We start from the raw sequence: 25,701 nt of genomic DNA, 5'->3' as shown, positions 1-25,701 counted from the left end.
ACCTCCCCCTCCTCTCCCTGGCCCCTGCAGCTTCCCACCCAGACAGGCTGCAGCCCTGGTAATGGGTGATGGTAGAAATCACTGACCAGTGCGAGCAAACACTATCTTGGCTTCAAAACCACGGGGGAAAGTAAGGACAGGTCAGGAAATAAATGACTACAGCCTAAGCTGTGGTCCTCTTCCTCTCTCCCCCACCGTTTTTTTTTTTTGAAAGAAAAAAGCCCACTGGAATTGTGTAAACTGCAATGCAATCTCTTGCTCATTTAAAAGATCTCATTTTCTAATCATGTGCTTTGAGACATTTAATACTATTTCAATGATGCAGAAGAAATAATATAATTCCTTTATTTGAAAAATGATACTGAACCTCAGAGATCAGTTAAATCTACGGCTGGAATGGGGATTCTTTTTAAATGATGTTGCTCCTTCTCTTCATACAGCTGTAGCTGTACACAGATGGAAAAACATTTGGTCAGAAAGCAGCAAATTAGTGTTTTTCAGGACAGAATTCAGCTCCCGCAGCTCCCGCATCTCCATTTGTGGAGATTTTATTTCTTCTTTGCGCTGACATTTTTGCAGACCCAGTTCATGCCGTCCTTTGAGGGAAAGGGGTAGAGAGGCAGTGTTAGTTGTAAGTAAGGCACCACTCACTCCAGCCTTCGGGGGGAAAGAGAGAGGGTCCTGGGGCCTCCCTCCCCAACCACGGGCTCAATGGCGCTTGCCTGCCCAGGGGCCCACCTGGGTGACCAGGGACAGTGACCTCCTAGGGAGGAGTGGGGAGGCCTCTGAGAGCTTGAAGGGAGATGGGAGGGGGAGTGTCAAGAGCCTGAACTTGAGATGGGTCCTCAGGAACTCCCTCTGAAAAAATAAACACATCTGCCTGGATCCCAGGCCTGATTGAGGAGCTATCAGGACAGATTCCAGCCATTTTTGGCTTTTTCTAAAAGCTGACCTTTGCTAGGGCATTAAATTCAATAATAAGCCACCCTTCTGGTGCCCCGGTGTGTTTACAGTGTGACAGTGTACACTTGGGCTAAATTAAATTTCTTTTTGGAAAAACAAACTGACTGCAGTGTGCGTTACTAGACACACACTGGGGCAATGTGTATTCATTTCTCTCTGTGCAGCACCAGGGAAGGTTTAAAGAGGCCTGGCCTAGTTCTTGCAGCTTTAAGCAGTACCAAGCAGAGGGACTGGGGAGAAGGTTCCCTTAAAGGCACAGTAACCTTGAACGTGTCCTCTCTTAGAAGGCTGGAGGAGGACAGAGGTAAAATCCACACAATGTCTACGTACAGCCACCTGGCAGGTGGCGTATCTTGTGGATGCCAGGCCCACCCATCCCTGAACGCTCACTCTTTCCCCAGAATCTCGTGACCCCAAGAGTTGCGCGGAATTCTCAGAAGCCCAGAATAAAATCGAAGGAGGCTCCTGCAAGGCACCCCCCTCTTTTTCCCCTGCTTCTGTCACACATGGACATCTCAGGGCATACATGACATTCAGAGCCCTGCATTTCCTGTGACCAGGGAGCTAGCCGTTGAACCTGAACAGCTGAGACAGCTTAAAGCAATAAATATCAGCTGACACCCTTGGCCATTCGGAGCATTAATCCCATAAACAATACATCACGGCAACACAACCAGCCGGCATCCTATCTCCTGGCTAATCTCACCATAACCTGAATTTACAGTGATTAAAACTCCGCCAGTTGCCATCAGAGCACTTGGTTGGGAGAAGCAGAATATCTGATGGCTGTCCCAGAGCAGACCTTCGGGGAGGCTGGCCATGGCCCTCTGCACAAAACCACACAAAGGTGGACAGCACCTGGCAGCAGCAGGGACCGGGGTGGGGGGGAGGCGAGGTGAGAGAAGGTGGACTCCAATTACAAGTGGGTCAGTTGCTTACTCTGAAAAGCTGAGGCCAATTTTAAGACCATTTTTAGGAAAAGGACTAATTTAAAGAGAAGGATGTTTAATTTTAGGAGCTAATTGGTTTCCAGGAAAAAAAAAAGATCACCTGCCAGGAGACAAAAAAGATTTTACAAATAAAAGAGGGATGAATAAGATAACCATCTTCTCTTTGCCTTCAAAGGTGAATAGCTTAGCACTTACGTGGCACTTTCCATCTGTAGGAACCCGCACAAACAGCATCAAAGGTGCGTACCTCAATATTTCCTGCTCTATAGAGACTTGCACTATTTTATCAAATCATCTTAGAGAAATCAAGAGCAGTGTTCCCACTGAATACTGTCTTCCCTCTTGTTTTACGGCTGATTACAGAGGGGGCTGGGCGTCTTTTATTGTATGTAACTCAACATGAATGCACTCAAAGAGATAGGAAAAATATTTACTCAGCTGCAGGAACCCAAGGCAGAATGTGGAGGGTGAGGGGCAGCTTTCTATTGGGTATCTGTTATGGAGGCAGAGGGGATTTAAATGGGGAGCCCTGCTGAGGGGCAGTGTCCTCCAGATGTGTGTGAGAGCTCCAGTCCTGCCAGCAGAGGGCGCTCAGAGGTCGGGCCCCACCAGCTGACCTGCTGGCAAGGGGCCAGCGGGTGGGGCACGTTCCATAGCTGCTGCCTGCAACTTGGGAGTGTGGGAAGCTGGAAGACTTAACTCTGCTCTGGTTTGGAAAGGCTGTCCCATCTAAAGTGTTTGGAGGCTGGGGGTTTGTGCCTTTCCTGTTACTGCCCAGAGGAGAACCTGAACTGGAGCTGGGAGGTGTCAGGGAGACAACAGTCAACAAGGATATTACCTCTAAGGTGCCCACTGGCAAGGAAAGATTCCTGAGGGGAGGGTCCATGCCAGACTGGCTTGGGGTGGTGTTTACAGAACTTCGCATGATGGCTGGCCTGCCTGCCTGCTAAGTCACTTCAGTCCTGTCCGACTCTTTGCGACCCTATGGACCATAGCCTGCCAGGCTCCTCTATCCATGGGATTCTCCAGGCAAGAATACTGGAATGGGTTGCCATGGTCCTCCTCCAGGGGATCTTCCCAACCCAGCAGCAGACACTTAATTGATCTCTTTTAATCCCTGTAACAACCCTGTGAAGTAGGTACTTAGAGATGAGGAAATGGTGGCACAGAAGAATGCGTGGCAGAGGCGGGCTGTGAACCCAGGCAATCCAGCCCCAGCGCCCGCACTAGTGCACCGCTGACAGTTTCTCAATGACTGTGGGCAAGTGCCGGGGGAGGGGCTCTGCCTCAGGCTCAGGGAGAAGCTGAGCTTACCCTCAAGCTGGCAGAAGGAGCAACTGCAGGTTTTTTTCTTACGACTTTCAGCTGAACACAGGGGCATGAGATGGAACAGCCCCAGACAAGCACCCGGCGTGGCTCTGCTGCAGCTCTGAAGGTGCCAGGAGCTGTTTCTGGCCACTCACCTCTCAAGATTCCTAGGTTGCCACGTACTGATACTTGTGGAATCCTACATTTTTATCTCGCAGCATGATCCCAGCATATTAACTCTCTGCAAGCCTGCCATCTCCAGCGGAATCTCTCTCTTTAAAGACAACATCATTGCAAGAGGAGGAACCTTAAATCAGCAGCCACATCACTCTGGCCTTAATTTAGCAAGGCTTTGATTTTCTTTTAAACAGACGACTGAGAAAAAGGTGATAGTCTACCTGAGGCAGGTTACTGCTCTGCTTCCAAAGAAGGACATGAACTCGTAGGTTTGTTTAAGGGCTGAACCTTTACTGTCAACTGGTTTGACCAAATTTCTGCAAACTGGATCTTCCTCACAGGGCTGACAATCTCATGGTATAGTCCTCCCTTTCTTCCTCCACTGCACCTCCCCCCGACCAACCTTGCTGAAACTGAATTTGAATTGACTGGCTTCAATTCAATACTAGAGACTAAGGAGAGACACTGAACCTCAAATACTGAGCTTTCTCTGGCCTCTTGCAGAGGAAATAACTTCTACCATGTCATGGGATTATTCCCTACTAACCACTGGGAAAAATGGAAGGTGGCCCCTAACCACATGGGTGGAAACCTATTTGATCACAGATCTCTCCATTTCGGGATTAAAGGCGTGATGCCCTTTCTATGGGAAGAGTGCACCCCTCATACTCTGATCTCTCTGCAATGCATCCGTCACTGCTCAGTGGTAGGAAGGGAGCAGTGGCAGCCATGGTTGGGTGGGTCTGGTTGTTTAATGCCACGAGGACTACACCGTCACATCAGTAATTGCTCAGGCCCATGCTGAGCAATGCAGCCTATTCCTTTGTGCCACTGGGCCCCCAGGGTCAGGAGCAGCTGGAGGCAGCATACATAAAATATTGCTTGCTATTAATACTTTTTCTGGTGACAAAAGGCACTGCCCCAGAGAGGTAGCAAAATTGCATGGCCCAAGTTTGCCTTCTTAGTCTACAGAGAGGGTTGAAAATTTAAAAATAAACCTGAGGTCTGACTTGCAGATAAGGAGTTCCATACACCCTGGGAGTCAAAAATAACTGAACCAGGCCTAGAAAGAAGTTGTAAATGTTATTTAAAAAAAAATATTGAAATTCTGTTGGCATATTAAAAAAAAGGTTCTCTCAGATCAAGGAAAAAGAAACAAAAACAAGAACCTGGGCTAGTGAATATTTAGAGTTCATCTGTGAGGCACTCTGAAGGCCAGCTCACACGTCAGGGCTCAGATGGCTAGAGGCCCTTTCTGTGAAGGTGAGAGCTCTGTGAGCCGGATTACAGCTCTGCTCAGAGAAGGAAGACAGGGCATGTGGGAGTGATGTGAAAAGAAGGTATGGATGTGAGGTGGGGGCATGCAGAGCGATACCCAGGAGAACCTTCTGCTAGCTTGAAGCTATTGGTGTAGGCAGATCTCTGTTATGACTAAGGTTAGAGCCCAGGTTGAAACTGCTGATCTCTGCTTTGAAAGGAAATTCTAAAGCAGTATAGTTTTAATTAAACACACACACACACACACACAATGTTCTGTGGAGGCAATGTCTCCAAACACCTGAAACTACCACTGCCAGGGAGAGCTGTGGTTTGGGATTCACATTCAGGTCTGCAGGTGGAAGAGGGACTGATTTCTCTACACCTTTCTCTGACTCTCAGCCAGATCCTTTGTTCACTATTTTCCAGACACCCAGGGAAAAGCAGAGAAGAGTCCCAGGGTTAGGTGTTGTTTACGAGAAGCCCTGGCAACCCTGGATGCAGATGGAGGCTGCCCCGTGTTTGCAAGGGGGTCTACCGGAGGGGGCCGTGGCTTTTCCCTCCCGGACACAGTTCAGTTCCTCTTTGCCCTGCCTTCATCTGCTTGACATAACTAGGTCTCTCTGACCACTCCTCTGGATTACGGGGCTCTCCCTGACAGCGTTTCCAAGACTGATGCTCTCCTTCAGCTTTTAGTGCCCCTTACCTGCCTCTGCTCTCGACAGCTTCCCCTGAAAACCTGCTTTAATTACGTGATGGGCTGCCTCCTCATCACCATCAGTCAGGCAAACAAAGACCGTTTCCTAACTCTCTGCTGCTGCTAAGTCGCTTCAGTCGTGTCCGACTCTGTGCGACCCCAGAGACAGCAGCCCACCAGGCTCCCCTGTCCCTGGGATTCTTCAGGCAAGAACACTGGAGTGGGTTGCCATTTCCTTCTCCAATGCATGAAAGTGGAAAGTGAAAGTGAAGTCTCTCAGTCGTGTCCGACTCTTCGTGACCCCATGGACTGCAGCCTACCAGGCTCCTCCATCCATAGAATTTTCCAGGCAAGAGTACTGGAGTGGGGTGCCATTGCCTTCTCTGTGCAACTCTCTAGAAGCCCGCAAAAGCCAATTTCCACATCTAGAGCCAGGGACTGCCTGTCCTCCTTATAACGACTGCACGTATTTGCCATCAGAATATCAGGTAGAACAAGGACCCAAAATCCATCTCAGGAATCACTAACTTCCACAATCTCGAATCATGTATTTAAGCTGCTTGGCTAAGGAGAAATGAGGTCCCTGCCCGAGCAGTCTCCTCACCTAGCAGATCTGTTCCCCCGACTCACCCACTCAAGGGTTATTTATCAGCACAGGACAGGTTTCGCAAATGCATTTGATCAGGCATACACATAAACACAATGTAAAAAGATACTTGTTTTTAAATATCTGGAACAGTAACAAATTCCAGGTTTTTTTTTTTTGACTTCTGTATATTTTCTTTCAGGGTCATTAGGGCTGTGGTCCCAGTTGCTTGACCCCCATCACGACTGAGCATCTTGGTAGCTCTCCCCATTGCAGACCAGCTTTCAGGGGGGCCATGGGTGGGGAGGGTAGAATGGGAAGATGAGATAGGAAGTTAAGGAATTTTAAGTAACTTTTTCACAGAATCTCTGTCTGAAAGTAAAGTCTTTCATTTTTAGGAATACTTAAAGCCTTAATTAGTACGAGTCATTAAAAGGCCTGCTCTTGAACTAAGCAATACAGGGAAAAGAATTCTAGGTAACTCTTTTTCAAATGAAAAACAAGAAATTGGCTGAGTGGGCAAGAGCTTAGGTCAAAGGTATTACCTAAGAGGGACGTGGTCATCAGTGCCTCACAACGAATGTTGTTTCCACAGAAAATTCCACGACCTTTCTCCAGTCCCCAAAGGTTGCCATTAGAGGACAATAGACAGCAGATTCCCTTCTTAATTAACATTTTTATTAAATAACCCATTTCAAATAATGGTTAAATTCTCTAAATTTATATCATTCTATTAACCATAATCTAATCTCATTAACCTTGAAATCCCAGTCTTAACTACCCAATTCTATACACCATGGTACTATCTACTAAACTAATTAAGTGACCTTCAAACTATTTCTCCTCCATATCAGATCATTATTTTTCTTGCTCATGGTTCTTTGCTGGATCTCTCATGATCTCTCACTTCCTGTGAACACAGTTGCTGAAGGTCCCTGATCTGGGAAGAACTTTATAACAAAATCAAACCATACAGGACTGTCTGACTTGATTCCTGCCTGCTCCCACTCTCTGGTAGCTCAGGCCTCTTTCCCAGCCTGAAGATCCTGTGGCTTAAAGGGAACTCCCTTTCTATGGCAGTTGACAGCTGGGAGCAGGGAGTCCATTCTCAACTCTGCCTAGCCAGGGCGGGAGGGGTGTAGGGTGGGAAGACAACGACCACCGCGTCTTCCCACCTCCTCCGAGGAAGCCCTTGACCTGAATGCCGCTCCTCTAAAGACTGATTTGAGGGGACCCTAGTTCCTCCTTTTCATATCCCTAAGGCTGGCTGAAGAAACAAGAGCCTCACTGCTAATTCCAGCTTTGGTTTTTCTTCCTTTTGACACTCTGGACAAGTGAAAAAAGATCACACAGCTGTCAATTCCCACTTTCTTAGGAGTATGCATACAAAATGTATTCCTTTTCTTAACCTCCACCTTTAGAATCCCCAAACTCAAGATCCTCTACTTTCTATATTTGGGCTGTAAACAATTTTAGAGGGGCATAGTCCTCTTGCTGAAGTGGTCTGTACAAACACAAGAAAGCTGTTTCTTTTCCTGGGCCTTACCCTCACCAAAATAACCCTAGGCCCCATGAGCGCCATCTTATGCACAACTGAGAGAAATACTTTAGGTAAAACTTGATTTTTGTTTAAAAGTGTAAAGCTAAATAAAATGATCAGAATTTACCTATTCAAAAACATCCTGGGTTGTAACAGACTTGTTGGACCAACTTGTAAATTAAGCTGAAAAATGAGCAGTTAATTCAAAACCTGATAGATACATACAACCATATATGTGACTGTAATTTTATAGAGGAGACCTGAGAAGAATAAAACTATCAATGATCATTTCATTGCTGAGTGGGATTAGAGGAAATTAAAGAACTTTTTAGTTTTTAATTTTATGTAGTACTTTGATATGATTAACAATGAGAATATATTGCTTTCCATATTTTTGAACACACTGTGGGGCTTGTGGGATCTTAGTTCCTGATCAGGGATCAAACCTGGGCCCCCTATATGGAGTCCTGACCACTGGACCACCAGGGAATTCCCAAGAATATATTGCTTTATAACCACAATCTAGTAAAGAAGAAAGGAAATAGATGAAACTTAACACTTGCTCCCTCCCCAAACCTAAAATCTCACGGAGACTCACAGAGCTCCAGCTTCCCTTTTGGGGACATAGCTGAAACAACCTCTGGCTACATCACACACACCTACACACACACACACACACACACACCCCCACACCCCAAGAGCTTCTCTCTCACACACACACACACACACACACACACACACACACACACACACACCAAGAGCTTCTGACATACACACACACACCAAGAGCTTCTGACACATACACACACCAAGAGCTTCTAACACACACACACACACACACACACACACACACACACACACCCCAAGAGCTTCTGAGAGCAGGTATGGAAGGGTTTGGAGCAGGGGCACTTGTCTTGCGCTAACTGGTCTTCCCTCAGACCCAGTGGCAAAGCACAGAAGGGGCCCTGGCAGTCTATGTAACACAAAGGGGAAAAAACAGGCAGCGCACAGATGGAACAAGTGAGATAACTCTAAGTGAAGTGAAGTGAAGTCGCTCAGTCGTGTCTGACTCTTTGCGACCCCGTGGACATAGCCCACCAGGCTCCTCCGTCCATGGGATTCTCCAGGCAAGAATACTGGAGTGGGTTGCCATCTCCTTCTCCAGGGGATAACTCTAGGAAGTGATTATTTGCTGGAGATAAAACCGATCAAATTTGTCAAATATCTGCAGGGAAAGGGAAGAAGAGTGTTAGGAGGGAAATGGAAAGAGGCTGCCAGACAACGATGGAGAACCAAACCCAACACACCAAGATTACAGAAAAGCAAACCGGCCACACTACCAGAGACACGCGCCCTACGGCAATGCGGGGAGACGCCATCTCTCTAGACACTGATGCTCCCTCACAGCACCCTGGAGCGGCACTGTCCCGTTCTCACGGCACTGCGTCACCACCCTGGCAGGTATACCAGATGTTGAAAATGGGGCATATGGGGCGTGCTGGGGGCTTCAGAATCAAGAAGTGGTCCTAGAGGGCTGACTCAAGGGTTGGCTGGCTTGAGGTTGCTTGGTAGGACACATGGGAGCTGCAACTGTTGATCATTCTTTGAGGATACTGCCTCTCTGGTGTCTGGGTTACCATCGTGTTCTGTCCCAAATTAATATCAAATGAAGGGGAGCCTGCTCTTCCAGTACACAGTTCCTCGGTGTAAAGCGTAAGGCTTTTAGGAGGCAGAAGCCTCGCTGTGGGATGCCAACCCAAAGCAGCAGGAAATAGATACCAACCCTGAGGGCAGTGGAGACAGCCAACAGAAAAAAACAAAACACTTCTAGGATAACTAGTGTGTGACTGATGGCTCTGCTACCTTGAGAGTGCCAGATAACAGAGCATTGGTGTTGGCATCCATAATACCAGATGCAACACAAAACCCTCAGCCCAGTCATCAGAGAATCCCAGAGTTGGGAAAGCAGTTTTGAAATCTTCTGATCCGACCTCCTCCCCAATGGGGTAGCTTGTTGCTTGTGTGGGGTGGTTTATCTCTGGCTTTCCTGGACCAGTTAATGATATCAGATTGGTTGCTAAGTAGGAAAGAATCAGATGCCTCCAGGCCCTCTACATCCTGGAATGGTTCATCTGCCCATCAAAGGCTATTTGTTTTATATCTTTTTCTATCTAGATCCGCGCAACCAATGAGACAGGCTACCTTGGTTGCCAGGTGACCGAGCCCTCCGGTAACCTCACCTGAACGCCCTCTCCCGTGAGAGCTGAGCAAGACTGGATCTGCCAGAATCGGTCGCGGATGGTGTGCAGGTTCAGTCCTTCTGCAATTTCAGAGGCAGGGGCTGCTGTGAGCAGATCCTGCTTGTTAGCAAAGATGAGCACGGGCACGCAACTTAGCTTTTCCTCCTCCAGTAATTCAGCTAGTTCCTGGATCATTTGGGAATAGATGGGGAAGGGGGGGGGGAGGAAATCTATGATATTTAACCATGCACTTTGAATTGAAACTAAATAAAAGTTAAGCTGATCAACTAGCAACTTTCAAGGGCAGTGGTTCTCAAACTTGAGCATGTGGAAGAATCCCCCGGCAGATTTCTGGGCCCAACCCAAAGATGCTGACTTTGGAAAGTCTAAGCCAGGGCCCAGGAATCTACATATGCTCTTACTAATAAGGTAGTTCTGTTATAGGGGGATTCATAAATCATACTTAGAGAAACTCAAGGGAGAACAAAAGTTGTGGTTAGACATTTAAAACTTACCCAAGGTTATTATATGCAAATAACTTTCAATGCATATATATACACACATATACATATGTATATATGTACAGATACATATATATTTTTAAAAACTTGAATAAAAATGACAGTTGATTTAGAGACTATAATTCTGGTTCATCAATCTCTATCTCCAAAACATGCATGCATGTGCATTACATTTCCTCAAATCCACATCTTCCTAAAGTAACTGCATTAGTCTATCTGACAAGGTCTCTGAGTTTTAGGTGCTTGTTTGGGATCTAAACTGTATGTTAATTCTGTCTGCAACAAGTCCGGGAGAAGGTATATACTTACTAAAAGCCAGGACCCATCCCTTCCTCCCTCGACCCACACTTTAGCCACTTAAACACTGGAGCTGTCAGAGAGAACTGGATGGTTTGACGGGCAGATCCCTGTCTGACACCTTTCAACCCCAAGTTCATGTGTAGCATTGGTTCACATGAGTGATGGTCCAGAAATCATCAAGGTATGGAAGGGAGAAGGACTGTCTCCAGGCGAGTTCTCAAACTAATTTCCAGGGAAAAGGAACCTAAACATGGGGACTCTGCTACCTTTGGAAGGCCATGTGTGGTAGTTTAGGTCAATGGCCAAGGGCTGTACTAAAAAGTAAAAATATAAGCACGCTTCCGCAAAGACGTCCATACTATTGCTCACTTAGTAGTCAGCCTGGGTAAAATGGTCTATATCCATTGTGTCTCTATGTAAAATTGCATTTGCTAATCGTATCATGTAATCACACTGACATGCACCCTGCACTGGAAGCAATATTCAAAGTATACCTATCTCTTGGCTTGGAAAGAAGAGCAGCTTAGTCTTGGCTTGCATATTTCTTCCCATACCTTCTAATTTGTCCAAGTTACCCTCAGATCAATTAAGTTGGTATTGAAAAAAATGCACATAGAAATGGTAGGTGAACTGTCCTTTGGGTTCACTTCTCTGTGGCCTGGGAAGAAACCTGGAGAGCTTTCGGGCATGGTGTTAAGTTCCATTTGCTTATATCTTGTTTATTTAATTTGATTAAAACTAAAAGCCTTTAAACGAAAAATTGTTTAAAGAATTCTCAACTAATTTCTTTTTAGGCAAGTGGTATTTTGCCTGCTTGCCAGAATGACTGTCTTGTTTAAACTGCAAAGGTTAAACAAAAAATACTTTTCCTCACTCTTATACATTTACAAAGTCAATTAATGAATACCCAGTTGTTTGGGAAATATCTCAACAGAACAATTATTTACCTGACCTGTCTCTTCAAATCTTTTTCTGTCTGCGCTGTCAATTACATATATCTGTAAAGTGAGAGAAGAAGGTTATTTCAATGAGCAGATATGGAAAAAAGGGCAGTTTCTAGCGAAGGAGCAGATGATTCCTCATCGGCAGAGTTCATGTTAGCACAGCATACAGAAGCTGAGCTGGTCACTTGTGTCAACAGTGAACACAAAATAAACTGATTAATTAATTAAGATGCCCAGAAGATACCTCCGGCAAGGCTCCAAAGTAAGAAGTAAGGGGAGCCAAGCAGGATAAAAATAGCTACATTTAATGGGAATTCACTAAGCATTCTTTATCCTAGATTTACTTTATTAATCCTCATTATCACTCCATGAGATATATTTCATTTAATACCTATTTTTATTTATTTGTCTATGCCAGGTCTACTTGTATTGTGAAATGTAATCTTTAGTTGCAACATGCAAACTTTTAGTTGTAGCATTTGGGATCTAGTTCCTCGACTAGGGAATGAACCTGAGGCCCCTGCATTGGGAGTGTGGAGTCTTAATTACTCAGCCAACCAGGGAAGTCCCTAGATTTCATTTTTATCCCATTTTATACGTAAATAAACACAAGCCCAAAGAAGTTAAGTAACTTGGCCCAAGTCACATCTAGTACATGACAAAAAGGAGATTCAAACTCAAGCATACGTGACAGTAAAGTACCCAGTTTTTAAAAAAATTATTTATTTGGTTGTGCTGCATCTTAGTTGTGGAATTTTTAGTTGCAGCATGTGCAACATTTAGTTGCAGCATGCAAACTCTTAGTGGCAGCATGTGGGATCTAGCTCCCTGACCAGGGATCAAACCCCGGGCCCCTTGCATAGGGAACACGGGGTCTTTGCAACTGGACCACCAGGGAAGTCCCCTCAGTTGCTCTTAAACGCTCTGCTGTTCTGTGTCCCAAAAAGGAAGGGACGGTGCTTGGAGGCATTTACGAATCCTGTAGTGCTCGAACGTCGTCCTTCTGGAAGTGCCATTTTAATTATGAGCTGTAAGCTGTCTTCAGGTTCCAGTGATGTCCCTCCCATTCCCACCTTCAGAGGCTGGGAGGTTCAGATCAAATACTGGAAACAGCAGGTATAGAGGCTTTGCCAGAGTAAGAAAAGTTTTGAGATTTACTGTAAATCACAAATCCCAAGCTTTCTCGCCCATCACTGTATTTCATTTATTGCATAAATAATATCAATATAACAATAAGGGAAATTAGGTAAGACCAAAAAAGAAAGAAAAATTACCTATAGTTACAGAACCCAAGAACATTCATTATTTTAATTTCCTATGAAAGTTCCCTTCTAATTCTTCTTCATATGGAAATTTAAGGAGAAAATTAGGTATATAATTTTGTAGTCCTGTTTTAAATCAGTGTATTAAATGTTCTCCCAGTTGCTAATCTTAAAAGTTATCAAAATTTCAAACTCTCTTTAAGGAAGTTAGAATTGTTATTAAACTAAAGGCATAATAGAAACATCCTTTTTAAATAACATATTCATTTAAAAACACAATGAAAAACAATCTTCAGCTCCCACCTTTACGAGGCTTATAATTCTGTGCTACTCTGAAAACTTGCACTCTCTTAAAAGAAAAAAAAAATTAAAATTCCTTTGCTTAAGTTATTGTTGTTTAGTCTCTAAGTCCTGTCCGACTCTTTGCAACCCCATGGACTGTAGCCTGCCAGGCTGCACTCTCATTTAGAGTCGCTAGTGTTAAACATTATGCCAGGGACCAGGTTCAGCCTTTTCTCTGAAGACTACCCTATGTTTCCACTTGTGTTTCCTTCATGGAGAATCACAGGAAGAGGAAGGATGGATGTGTCTGGTCTCAGTACTTATTTGTAGTCTTATTATTGTTATTGTTAATATTACTCTGACTCAATGTCAGTGCATACCACGGAGATACAAAATTTGATACTGTGTGATAATTCACTTTGTAGAACATGCTGGTAGCTTATTTCTCCACTGGTGTGTCTCATATTTTCAAAGTAGCACACACAGTATAAACACAGATGTAGAAAGAAGGAATGCAATGGGAGGGTGAACCTCAATACAAAAGATCTGATGAGAACTACTTGGGAGTCTAGAGTGGATTAAAAGGATATTCAGACAAGAGAAGGAGAAGATGATGTCTGGGAGGGGAGAAGGGTCAGGTGATGCCTGGGAGGGAGAGCTGGGCTCAGATTACAAAGCAGGAAAACATGTGCTTGGGAGCAAAAAGTGTGAGTAAGAAGGTAACAGTAGAAGAGCCTGAGAATACAACTAAAGATACAGTTAATGGGAATTCACTGGTGTCTAGGGGTTAGGATTCAAGGCTTTCACTGCCTGGGCTTAGGTTCAATTTCTCGTCAAGGAACTAAGATCTCGCAAGCTGTGCGGTGAGGCCAAAAAAAAAAAAAAAAAGATACAGTTAGGTCCAGTATCTAACACTACACTTCCAAAGCAGGGGGTCTGGGTTCGATCCCTGGTCAGAAAACTAGATCCCACATGCTGCAACTAAGAGTTCGCATGCCAAAACTAAGACCTGATGCAGTCAAATAAATGCTGCTGCTAAGTCGCTTCAGTCGTGTCCGACTCTGTGCGACCCCAGAGACGGCAGCCCACCAGGCTCCCCCGTCCCTGGGAATCTCCAGGCAAGAACACTGGAGTGGGGTGCCATTGCCTTCTCCGAGTCAAATAAATAAATAAACTTAAAAAAAAATTAATGTTTGATAAGATTAAAAACAGACAGATGGGAGAGAATAATCAGAAACCAAAAGAGAGTTTTAACAGTAGACAAAGAAAAATGACCAGTCAATTACCAAAGAATTCAGAGGCTTAAAGTCAATAAGAAGGAAGTTTTAATTACGTGCTAAATTACTTCTTGGGCTTCCCTGATAACTCAGTTGGTAAAGAATCCACCTGAAATGCAAGAGAACCCAGTTCGATTCCTGGGTCGGCAAGTTCCCCTGGAGAAGGGAAAGGCTACCCATTCCAGTATTCTGGTCTGGAGAACGCCATGGACTGTATAGTCCATGGGGTTGCAAAGAGTCGGAAATGACTGAGCGACTTTCACTTTCAAATTACTTACTATTTATTGCTTTGACATGAAAGTTCACAAAAACATTTTCATTAAAAGATTCAAAAGGAGGATTTTCCTAAGCTGTACATAAATTCTCCCTATCATTTAGCATTTTTCTCACATAACTTTTATGAAATTTGAAAACTACCATACCATAATTCCAGGAGGAAGGCTATAAAACACTGCCCCATTTATTAAAAGGGCCAAGTGAAAAAGTCATAAGCACAAGCCAGTCTCTAGTGATCCCACAAATCTATTTTTCTGTGGTGGCACATGCTTCTCCTAGTAACCCCCTCCCCAGCACTGTCCGGTTTCTTCATGGAAGTGTGTTTCTGGGCAATAGCTAAGGATAAGTATTAGCTGTTCAGCTGCGTCTGATGCTTTGCGACCCTGTGGACAGAGGCTTCTCTGTTCCTGTGATTCTCCAAGCAAGAATACTGGAGTAGGTTGCCATTCCCTTTTCAGGGGATCTTCTCTGACCCAGGGATTGAATCCAGGTCTCCTGCAGGGAGATTCTTTACTGTCTGAGCCGTCAGGGAAGCTCCCCGCTATGGTTATGAAGAGCCTCTTTTTCTTCCTTTCTTTTTTTCATTAATACCATAGGTATTAAAAAAAAATAACATAGGTGTTAAGCTAGTCATGCTATATATATATACATATAAATTTAATCCAAAAACAGATAATCAAAAAACACTCAGTATCAGAGAAAGTTAAATACAGTGCTTTTAATTGATCTTATAAAACACTATGGATCTTCAAAAACTGTCATAAACCTACTCCAAAACTTATAATCCATAGCACTCAGAATGAGAATGATGCTTTAAGCAAAGCCAATTCACACCTTCATCGGCAACGACTTTGACATTTTTATTTGGTTGAGGGAAGATCACCTAGAGGAAAAGATTTTCTTCTGGATGGAAGTTCAGCCAACTCCGCATTATCTGGAGACTGATTATCCAGCATGTGAATGGAGGGCTCTGTGTTTCTCCTCTTGCTTCTGGGCCTCCTCCCTCCTGCTGCCACCTTTTGGCCAAGTTATTGCTCCTAAGTATTTTTCCACCAGAGGGGTAGGCGGAGACAAGAAGAGATGACACTAAAAAGTGTGGCTTTTTATTGATAGCCTGAGCAAAAGTCTAAGAGGAGGCTGAACCTGACTGGCAAGGAATAATCTGTGGTTAATAATAATCTGTGGTTAATAATAATCTGGATAATCTGTGGTTTTCAGTTCTGTGTGCTCTAGTAGTACTGACGCTCAAAGTGTGAGCATTGATATGATGGAGATAATACAAGAGACGGTTGTGGAGCTCTATCTCACTTGATGTCATTTGGATATGAAAACGATGACAAATTTTATAAACTATGTTGTGCTTAAACATAAGACTAATAATGTGCTTAAACATAAGACTAATAATGATAAAGTAAATGAAGTTTGGTAGTAATATTAACATATACCTTGAAAAAAAGTGATGTGCTTTTAACCTATCAAAAGGCTGTTATTTCCTGGCATGAGAGAAAGGGAAGGCATCCTATACCCTCCCTTCTGTCATACCTCAGGGTTAATTTCTTAGTCACTTCCCCCAAATTAATAAAGCTGAAGTCAGATGTTCTCAGTGTCATCATTCCTGAGAATAACTCTGTACTTTTAGGAGTTGCTCTGATTCTTTCAAACCTCCAGAGAAACATACAATGTTCGAAAGTAAGAGTTGGCACTCTTTCTGTAGGGGTCAGGTAGTAAATATTTTCGGCTTTGTGGCCCATATAACCTTTCACAACTATTGAACTTTGCTGTTGCAGTGCAAAAGCAACCATAAAAAGTGTGTAAAGAAAAAAAAATGGACATGGCTGTGTTCTAAGAACTTTATTTATGGGCACTGAAATTTGAACTTCATATCATTTTCAAGTGTCACGAAATCTTATTCTTCTTTTGATTTTTTCCCCCAATAATTTAAAATGTGAAAACCATTCTTAGCTCACGAGCTATACAATAACAAGAGGCAGGCTGGATCACTTTGTCGACACCTGCTCTAAAGCAAGAATCTATTATGGCACTCTAGAAAGAATTGAAAAGAGTTAACCAGGCAACGAAATGTGTCAAGCCTCAACCCTGCTCTTCTAGGCAGCGTGGAGTCTAGGATAATAGGTCTTTTCAACCAACAGTGGAAGACTATTAAATACAGACAAACAACCAATATAACCCATCACCACTGCCACTCCAAGCTGCTACAAAACGACCAGACAGGCTAAGAGTTACAGGGCCTTAGAATCTAACCCTGGGGACTCAGCTGCTCCTCAAGACTTGTTTAATCTCAAACGACACTGGAAAATAACAAAAGGTTTGACTCTGAATCCAAAATATTGTCGGATACTGGCAGTGTGGTATAGCTGGAGAAAGCTCCTGTAGGGTTATTCTGAACTGACTTTACGATAATTCCCAGATGCTCTCTCAGCTAATGGGGAGTGCAGAATACAGGATCATATCACAACTCCCTTGCAGTCTAGCCTCAAGGTGTTAGAATAATTTAAAGTTACTCTGACCTAGAAGTTTCTGAGACCTTTTCACGGAGCCTTGCAGACATTAACGTCCTTATATAGAGCTCTTATTTGGACATTTCTTTCAAAGTACCTAATGGAGCAGGTGAACAGATAGAACTGTGATTTCTCTCAATCACCTGCTCTTCCCCTACTCTTGACTCAAAAAAGCAGAAGAGAATCTATAGCTTTTTCTTCCCTCCAGTTTTATTGTGATATGATTGGCATAGAGCACTCTTTAAGGTGTATGGTATAATGATTTGACTTGAATCTATAGCTTTTTTTAAACTAGCCTTATATCCTGCAAACTTGCTATAATCACTTATTAGTTCCAGGAGTTTCCTTGTTGAGTTTTGGGATTTGAAAGACTGAATGTTTAGTTTTTCTAACATGTACTTTCGTATCACAATTTAAAGATTGATTTCTACATTTCAGGTATTTGTAAGTCAAATAATATGATGGCTTGTATTTGCTTTAAAATACTTTAAAAAATAAAGAGGTGGTAAGGGAGATGAAACAAAATTGTCAGAAGTGAAATTAAGGGTTTCATTACATTACTTTTTTGACCTCTACATAAATTTGAAAATTTCTAAAATGATATTTCAAAGCCAGATACATTATTTGAGATTACAGAAGAAGTCTCTTTCTGTATTACAGGGAAAATTTTTCTTTTCCCCCCAACATTTCTCTTCTGTTTTCCTAGAAGGTATATAATACATTTTGGAAGAATAGTTGGCTGAACAGATAGATAAATGGATGGATGGATATGTCTCATCTTCTTCTTATCCATTTAAATCTTCAACTTGGCACCAGGAATATACTGGAACTTATCTTCACCACAGACCAGAAATATGATGAGCCTTTGTGATGCCCATAGTACCTCAACTGCGTTTACTGATTTGATGATAGTTCAATTTTATATTTTGGTATTATTTCCCATTTAAGAATTGTGATAAATAAATGAATTTACTATTTCTCATAAACCCTCTGTGAAGCAGATGCTCCATCCAGTTCACAGAATTAATAAGCCCCTGGATTTGACCACAATGATACAGAACCACAGAACCTGAGAGCTGAAAGGGAATTTAGAAGTTATAGACCTCCACATTCTACCTAATGTCGGAATCCATCTATAACGATGATCCATTTCATTTATTTGGTTCTTTTCTAAGCATTGGGGATATAATATAGTTGGGAAAAAAAAAAAGGCAAAGTTCCTGTCTTCATGGAGCTTACATTCCAGTAGGGGAGAAAGGCAATATATAAAGATGTGCCTGAGGTGAGGGACCATGCCATGAGAATATCTAAGGAAAAAGAATTCTACCATTGGAAACAGTGATGACAAAGGCCTGGAGGTGGGAGCATGCCTATCTTCTAGCAATGGCAAGGAGGCCAGTGTGGCTATACCAGGTGAGAGGGGAAGAGAAGCCAGCAGCTGGGCGGGGGCTTTGTGGGCCACTGCAAGAACTTTGGCTTCTCCTCTGAGCTGGGAAGCATGTGTTTTGATAGGATCACTACAGCTATGGTGTTGAGGAGAGACTTTGGGGAGGCAAGGCAGAACTTAGGAAACTAGTTAGAATGAAACTGCAGCAACCATTGCGCGCTAGCAGTGGAGGTGGTGAGAAGTGGGCAGATTCCAGAAACGCTTTGAAGGTAGAACTGACAGGTTTGGCTGACAGAGCAGAGGCGGGGAGTGAGAGGAAAAGGGGCCCAGGAGAAGTCCAATGTTTTGGGATAAATGGGACAGCCATTCACTGAGAAGACGGGAGGAGAAGCAGGTTTGGGAACGGGTGGATGAAGATAGGAATTTGGCTTTCCATACACTGAGATTGAAGTGACTTACTAGCCACTGGTGTGCAGATGTCAAATAGCTAGCTGGCTGTATATGAAACTGAGTTGCGGGTTGGAGAGAACAGTTTGGGACTCAGCAGCACGTAGGTGGTGATTCACACCTTGGAAGTGGATGAGGTCACCTAAGCTGAGACTTAGAGAAGAAAAGCACAGGCCTGAACTTGGGCACTCCAACATTTGGAGGCTGGGAGATAAGGAAAAGATAGTGACGGAGACCGAGGACGGGTAGCAGTGGGTGTCAGAGGATGAGATGGCTGGACAGCATCATCAATGAAATGGACATGAACTTGGGCAAACTCCAGGAGATGGTAAGGGACAGGGAGGCCTGGCGTGCTGCAGTCCATGGGGTTGAAAAGAGTCAGACACAACTGGGCAGCTGAACAACAACAAGAAGCCAGTGAGACAAGAGAAAAACCAAGACAGAATGGAATTCTCTAAGCCAAAGAAAGACAGTGCTTCAAGGACGGCATTCCAGCTCTGTTTCATGGGTTGACAGTTCAAGTGAGATGAGTAATGAAACCTGAACATGGGACTCGGCACTAAGGATTCTCAGTGAGCCTGAATGGAGGGTTCCGGGTGCCTGCAGGGAGAGGAAGTGAAGACAGAGAGCACAGAAAACTCTTTCAAGGAGTTTGTCATAAAGAGAGGCTGAGAAATGGGACATTATCTAGAGGGGGGATGTACAGGAAGACGAGTTCTTTGTTTTAAACACGAGCAACTACAGGATGTGTGCATGCTGATAGGAGCGAGCCGGTAGAAAGAGACCCGTTAGGAAGCAGTCTTACAGAGGGAAGCTGTCTGAGATGCAAGGTGAGTTCTGTTGGCTCTGAAGATATCAATGTGTTTTGCAGCTTATTGTCCCTCATCATAATTAAATTCAAGCTTTCAGTCAGAGGTTAAAGGAAATATTATGCAACATTTTTTCCTACCCAAGCTCACGAGAGGCCCTGGTTTTAGGGTATGACCGTGAGAGTGAGTGGCTGAGGTGGGGTGGGTGACAAGCTCACTGGAGGGGAGCTGAAGGAGCTGAGACTGAAGTATCGGATAAATCATACATAGTGAAATTTCCAAGAATCCTAAAACAGTAGTTCTAGAGAACTTGGCAGTGAGCAGGGAGCTCGACTCAGCCTCTGCCTGCGTGAATGCTGCCTGAGCTAGGAATCCCAGTGTGTGACCAGCTTCTTCTACTTCTGGACAGTCACAATTATAGGAAACTTTGTCCTTATTCTGCGTTAAACCCTAACAATCCCCAAAGTGCTCCTTGCCCGGTCCTCTAGAACTAGTCACAATGAAACTAACTGGAAACAGTTCTAAGCACTTTCTCTTCCAGGAAGGACATCTTCAGGTCTTTCAACCATTTCTCATACATCCTGGTTTCTCGGACCTTCACTGTCTTGATTGCTGTCTTTGGGATATACCTGACTTACTGATTTTCTTGGAGTGACAGAGTCAGTGGCTCACTCCTCTGCCTTTTCTGTTGTTCCAATCACTATGGTAATTAGTAAATACTTTATTTGCCAGCGCGGGTGTGGGCACTACACTGTTACCGAGCGACAGCAAAGTATCTTACACAAAGCTCCACAGTCTGTCTGCTAGCCCTGAATTCACTGTGGCAGACAGCAATGTTGTGGCGATGGAATTATTGACAGGACAGATCATCACAGGGTAAATGCTAGCAGGACAGGGCAGAAGAGATTATGAACTGATGAATCTGAAGGAGTACTTACAAGAATATCAGTGTTTTCAAAATAATTCCTCCAGTATGGTCTGATTTTCCTCTGTCCGCCAATGTCCCAGACATTCAGTTTAAAACCTTGTGATTGTACACTTTTGATGTTAAAACCCTGAAACAAAAACACCAAGTTTTTTCAAAACGGAGGGGGTATATGTATACCTGTGGTTGCTTCATGTTGCGGTTTGACAGAAAACAACAAAATTCTGTACAGCAATTATCCTTCAATTAAAAAAAAACACACACCAAGTTTTACTAGACTTTGAGATCACATTTCTGACAAAGGTACATTTACCAGCTATGTTATTTATTAATTCTGAGATACTCTGCAGGATAAGAGACAGATGATATGGAAAACAGTTTGCTCTGATAGGGAAGAAAAATGTATTTACACAGGTTCCCATCACTCGGGGCGGAGTTGGTGCTCATGACATCATGCTGAGTGCACACACACGTGCCACTACTGAGAATGAGAATTACTCAGATAATCAACACAAACCACCTCCAATCCCCATCAGTCCTCAAGATGGTAACATTTAACAGGATATTACATGTAACTAACAAACAAAGACGAATCTTCAGGCTCAACAGAACAGAACAAATGCAAAATTTAAAAAGAATCAAGAATCTGGAAGACTGGATTCTTCAAGAACAACCCAAAATGAAAGAAAATTTTCTCATATGAACTGGTCAGGAAAAGGAAAGAGCTGAACTCAGGACACAGAGGGGGAGGCTGGTTTGTAACTGGAGAAATAGCCCTCATGCGGGTGGTGATGAGCATATGAAACTGTTCTTTAGTAGGTTATCGCTGATGAACTTGAAAGGATTCATTTTCAGGACAGTGATGCCATGTGGAACTTTGGGGCCAGTGAACCAATCAGGGCCAGACAGAATGGCAAGCTGGGAGTTCGGGTGCAGAGAAACAAACTAACAAGAACTTTGGGGTTTGAAGAGAAGGCATTTTATAAGCAAGAATAAAAAAAGAAAAAAAATCTTCTGGCAAGAACGACATCGTGAAATCAGGATTTGAAAAACCCGATCAACAGCTTGCTCCCATGGAAGTGACATTTCATCCAAAAGAACTGGAGTTAGGTGGGTCTGGAGATGCCTCCACAAACATTTGCCTCTCCTGGCAACTTGCCAGCACAGAAGGACAAGGCACAGGCAAGGGTAGGGGAACACAGCCACCCAATTTCCACCAAGGATAGTCAGTCACTGGAGGACAACCGGAGATGATGCTGACTATAGCTCCTCCAAAATGCCAATGACTGGGTAAATTAAAAGTGTTAGAACTCTTAAGGGAAGTGGCTTATGCTTATTGTAAGAGGTAGCTTCATTCTGACTCACTGACAAAACCACTTTTATGCATTTAAAAATCCTACACTTAACTACGTTATTAAATGTCAGACCCAGTAACAATGAATCCTTTCTGGAATGAGGGAATAAATAAGAGTAGATCCTGGAATTTGACCATATGTTAACTGCCTTAAAAGTCTGTAAGTCACCAGACCTAACAAATCTACTAGAAATTATTCTAAAGAAATAATAATGACCGGGTGCAAACATTTAGAGACGTGTACTGTCTTAGTACTGACATACAGAACAACATAGAAAGATGTTCAAGACGTTATTATGAAGTGAAACAGATGATACAAAATAGTATACTCTGTATGAGCCATTTTTCACCTTTTATTTTCAACATATCCACCATATATGGGGAAAGAAAAAGCCTGAAAGGATACAGTTTCAAATGTTAACAGTGGTTATGTCTGACTGGGCATTATAGGTGATATCTAGTTTCTTGATTTTACATATTTACATATTTTAAATTTACTACCATGAGCATCTATTATTTTTTCTAATATGAAACAAAAACACATCATAGGTGTGTTTTAAGACTAAATACAAAAATACAGTTGTTCTAAATACAAAACCTTCATGTAATATAGTAACACATCAAACAGAGCCTGAAAATTAGAACTGGAACTTGGGGTCCATAACTAGGACTTCATGTTCCTGCTCTCAGTGTTGACCTCCTCATTTCAGTGGTGCTCTTGAGAGAGACAGCCTATCTCTAATACTTAAAAAAAACCAACAACAACTTAGTTCTTTTTCTGGCAGAAATCCTGACACACTAATAGGTGTTTTCAGCTTGTCTAGGCTAGACTACTGTAATTTGCTCCTCCTCAGGCTATACATTAAATTTGTTCAGAAGCTGTAAAATTGCTCATTTGGTAGCAGTTGAAATGACTTTTCTGTAAAGAGCTGCGAATCAGTAAGACTTGCTGGCCATCAAGTATACACAGCAGCATGGCCATTCAAATACACGACACTGAGCTCATCGCAGGACAGCAACAGGAAATGCTAAACAACTCTGGTTTTGCTAAAACCTCTTGTTCAAACGCTGCAAAGTAACACCAACAGGGATGTCGTTAGTTAGGAAGCCCAAAGGCCTGGCCAAAGGTCAAGTTTTCTCAGGATTCCTTGTAGGAGAGGAGCCCTAAAGAAACCTATGAGGATTCTTCCAGGCAGGACTTGTCTGCAACATCTATGCTGGGAGTACCACCAGCCTTGGCTTTTGCTTGCTTAGCCTTAGGAAAGAGGAGGGTTGATGAGACTGGATTTTAAAATATGGGTAGGGACTCCCCTGGTGGTCCACTGGCTAAGACTCTGTGCTCCCAATGCAGAGGGCCCGGGTTCATTCCCTGATCAGGGAAGTAGATCCCACATACTGCAATTAAGAACCAGAGCAGCTGAATAAATAATAAAAAAAAATAAGACGTAAGCTTAAAAAAATAAAAGTAATTGGGTTTTTTCTTTTAAAAATTGACATACGTTTGTATTTATGAAGTCTGAAAAATATATACTAAAAGTGGTTTTTCTCAGGGTACTCTGTTTTTTTTTTTTTCTTTATGTGCTCTCTGTATTTTCCATATGTGCTGATTTCGAAATCAGAGAAGATAAGGCTATTTCTAAAAAGGAATCACTTAGATTTGAGGGAACTGATGTGTCTTGATATGTATAGACATATACATTTAAATGATTTCTTTTTAAAAAATCATTGTAAAATATACATAACATGAAATTTACCATTTTAACCATTTTTAAGTTTGGTTTACTGTTGTGTAACCATCACTGCCATCCATCCATCATCTTGCAACTCTGACTCTCTATGCCCATTAGACAATAACTCCCCATCCCTCCCCATCTCCAGCCCACTAATCACCAGTGTTCTCTTTCCTGTCTCTATGAATTTGACTACTTTAACTATCTCATATAAATAGAATCTCTTGATATGTTTTTGAAATATGAGATTATTTTGAAATTGCATAGACTTTTCTCAGCAACAAAACTTACAAACGGACACAACTCTATTCCCCATTTTGTCTTTCATTTGCTACTAGCATCTTCCATGTGTCACGCAAGCACGGGGGCGAGGCAGAGCTCACCTGTGTTGGTGTGATGTGGCTGATGTCTTCAGATGCCAGCTGCTTCAGAAGAGTGGTCTTGCCAGCATTATCCAAGCCCAGGAGAAGGATTCTCACCTCCTGGTCTGGTGCACTTTTCAATTTGCGCAGAATTGAGAGTAAGCCCTTGAACAACCATGAAGAACAGAGATTACTTTGGGGGCAGTGACTTTGATATTACTGGGTATCTGAACGTCTTCTCCTTGACGAGAGTTCTTGGTTGTGGAGAGCTTATTGTTACCCACTTTAACATCATTTATTCCATTTGCTTACACGTTTTTGGCAGAAGCACTTTAGTGAATTCAGCAACTTAATAAATAGCTTAGCTTATTCTTGTTCCTCTTATTAATCCAGCTTAGCAGTTACCCTAGATCTCCTGACAGTGTGTACTTGTAACCAACTCATATTCCAGAAGCCCTTGATATACACTTAAGAGTACAGCATTCACCATATCTGACTGTAGGAAACTGATTTTTGTATTTTTCTCCTTTATACTAGAGTGAAGTTTCTCGTGGGTAAGAACTATAGCTTTCATCTCCCCAGTGCCTGGCACTTATTAGACACCATGATAGTTGCTGAACTAAACAGAATTACCCACCCAAGTTAATGCATGATTTCAAGGTACTATTTCAAAAGTCGTAGAAAATTGTACTTGGGCTTTTTAGAAAAAAGACTTTGTTTCAGTTCTTGTTTAAGCCTTCATCATTCAAAATACTCTATCATCTTCTAACTTTCACATGACCCTTACAGGATACCTGCACAGTACAGATTTATCTATGTTCTTCAGATGAAGAATCTAATATTTAATACAACAGAGACATTGAGGAATTGAAAGGTCATTTTGGAAGCAAAAAATATCAAAATTTAACCAGGATATTTTTGACTAGTTATTTAATATTTTCGTTTCTGGGTTTTGTTATTATTCTTTTAATGGATGGAAATAAGTCATGTTGCTTTTTAGCTAAAAACATAAGGAAACTCTTATAAGATAATTATTTATTGTGTCTTGCAGCTGACAATCATTTTCCAGTGAGGCATAGTTATATCAAGAATCAAAGAACCCCAGAGTTTAAAGGGCATATAATCTAATCTCCGAGCCCAAGTGGAAACTCCTTCAAACTGAGTCTTAAAATTATATAAAATGGTTATGTTTTTATCCACTTTGGATCAGGAAATAAACCAGTCGGTTCACTAAGATCAAATGTTAATTCTGTGAAATAATTTTCCACAGTTGAGACTTTGGACAATGATATGCAAATATGCATAATTATAAAGAATTCCTTTCTGCTTCAGATACACTTTGTTTACCACTTCTAGTCTTGTATTCAAACTGATCACATTAATCTCTCCATGCCTCAATTTTTACCAGCAATAAAATGTAAGGTTTAGTTTAAGAGACAAATTCTATCCCACAAGATTTTGAGAATAGAGAATGAACAGATTTGAAACAAAGAAAAGCAAGTTGTTTTTTTTTACTGGCATGTTTTTTTCTTTTCTTTTCATCTAATCCAGCCTTGAATTATTTGACACTATTCCTTTTTAAAACTCT

At 42.6% G+C, this 25,701-nt stretch overlaps 1 protein-coding gene across 2 annotated transcripts in view; it reads right to left on the bottom strand.

Annotated features, from left to right (window-relative positions):
* ARL3 (ADP ribosylation factor like GTPase 3) overlaps window positions 318-25,701 on the bottom strand; it is a 30,374-nt gene continuing 4,990 nt past the window's right edge. Inside the window, exons 2-6 of one of the 2 annotated variants that reach the window (XM_018041170.1) lie at window positions 24,135-24,278; window positions 20,681-20,797; window positions 11,487-11,537; window positions 9,719-9,904; window positions 318-596 (exon numbers count right to left, since the gene is read on the bottom strand). In XM_018041170.1, coding sequence (XP_017896659.1) covers window positions 549-596; window positions 9,719-9,904; window positions 11,487-11,537; window positions 20,681-20,797; window positions 24,135-24,278 — 546 coding nt within the window. In that variant the 3' untranslated portion in view covers window positions 318-548. The remainder of the gene's footprint in view (window positions 597-9,718; window positions 9,905-11,486; window positions 11,538-20,680; window positions 20,798-24,134; window positions 24,279-25,701) is intronic. The other variant, XM_018041171.1, reaches the window with a different exon arrangement.

The sequence above is a fragment of the Capra hircus genome, chromosome 26 (genome assembly GCF_001704415.2).
Source record: "Capra hircus breed San Clemente chromosome 26, ASM170441v1, whole genome shotgun sequence".
Classification (NCBI taxonomy): domain Eukaryota; kingdom Metazoa; phylum Chordata; class Mammalia; order Artiodactyla; family Bovidae; genus Capra; species Capra hircus.
Note: the sequence above shows the minus strand (reverse complement) of the source record. Positions and strands in the feature narration are given on the sequence as shown.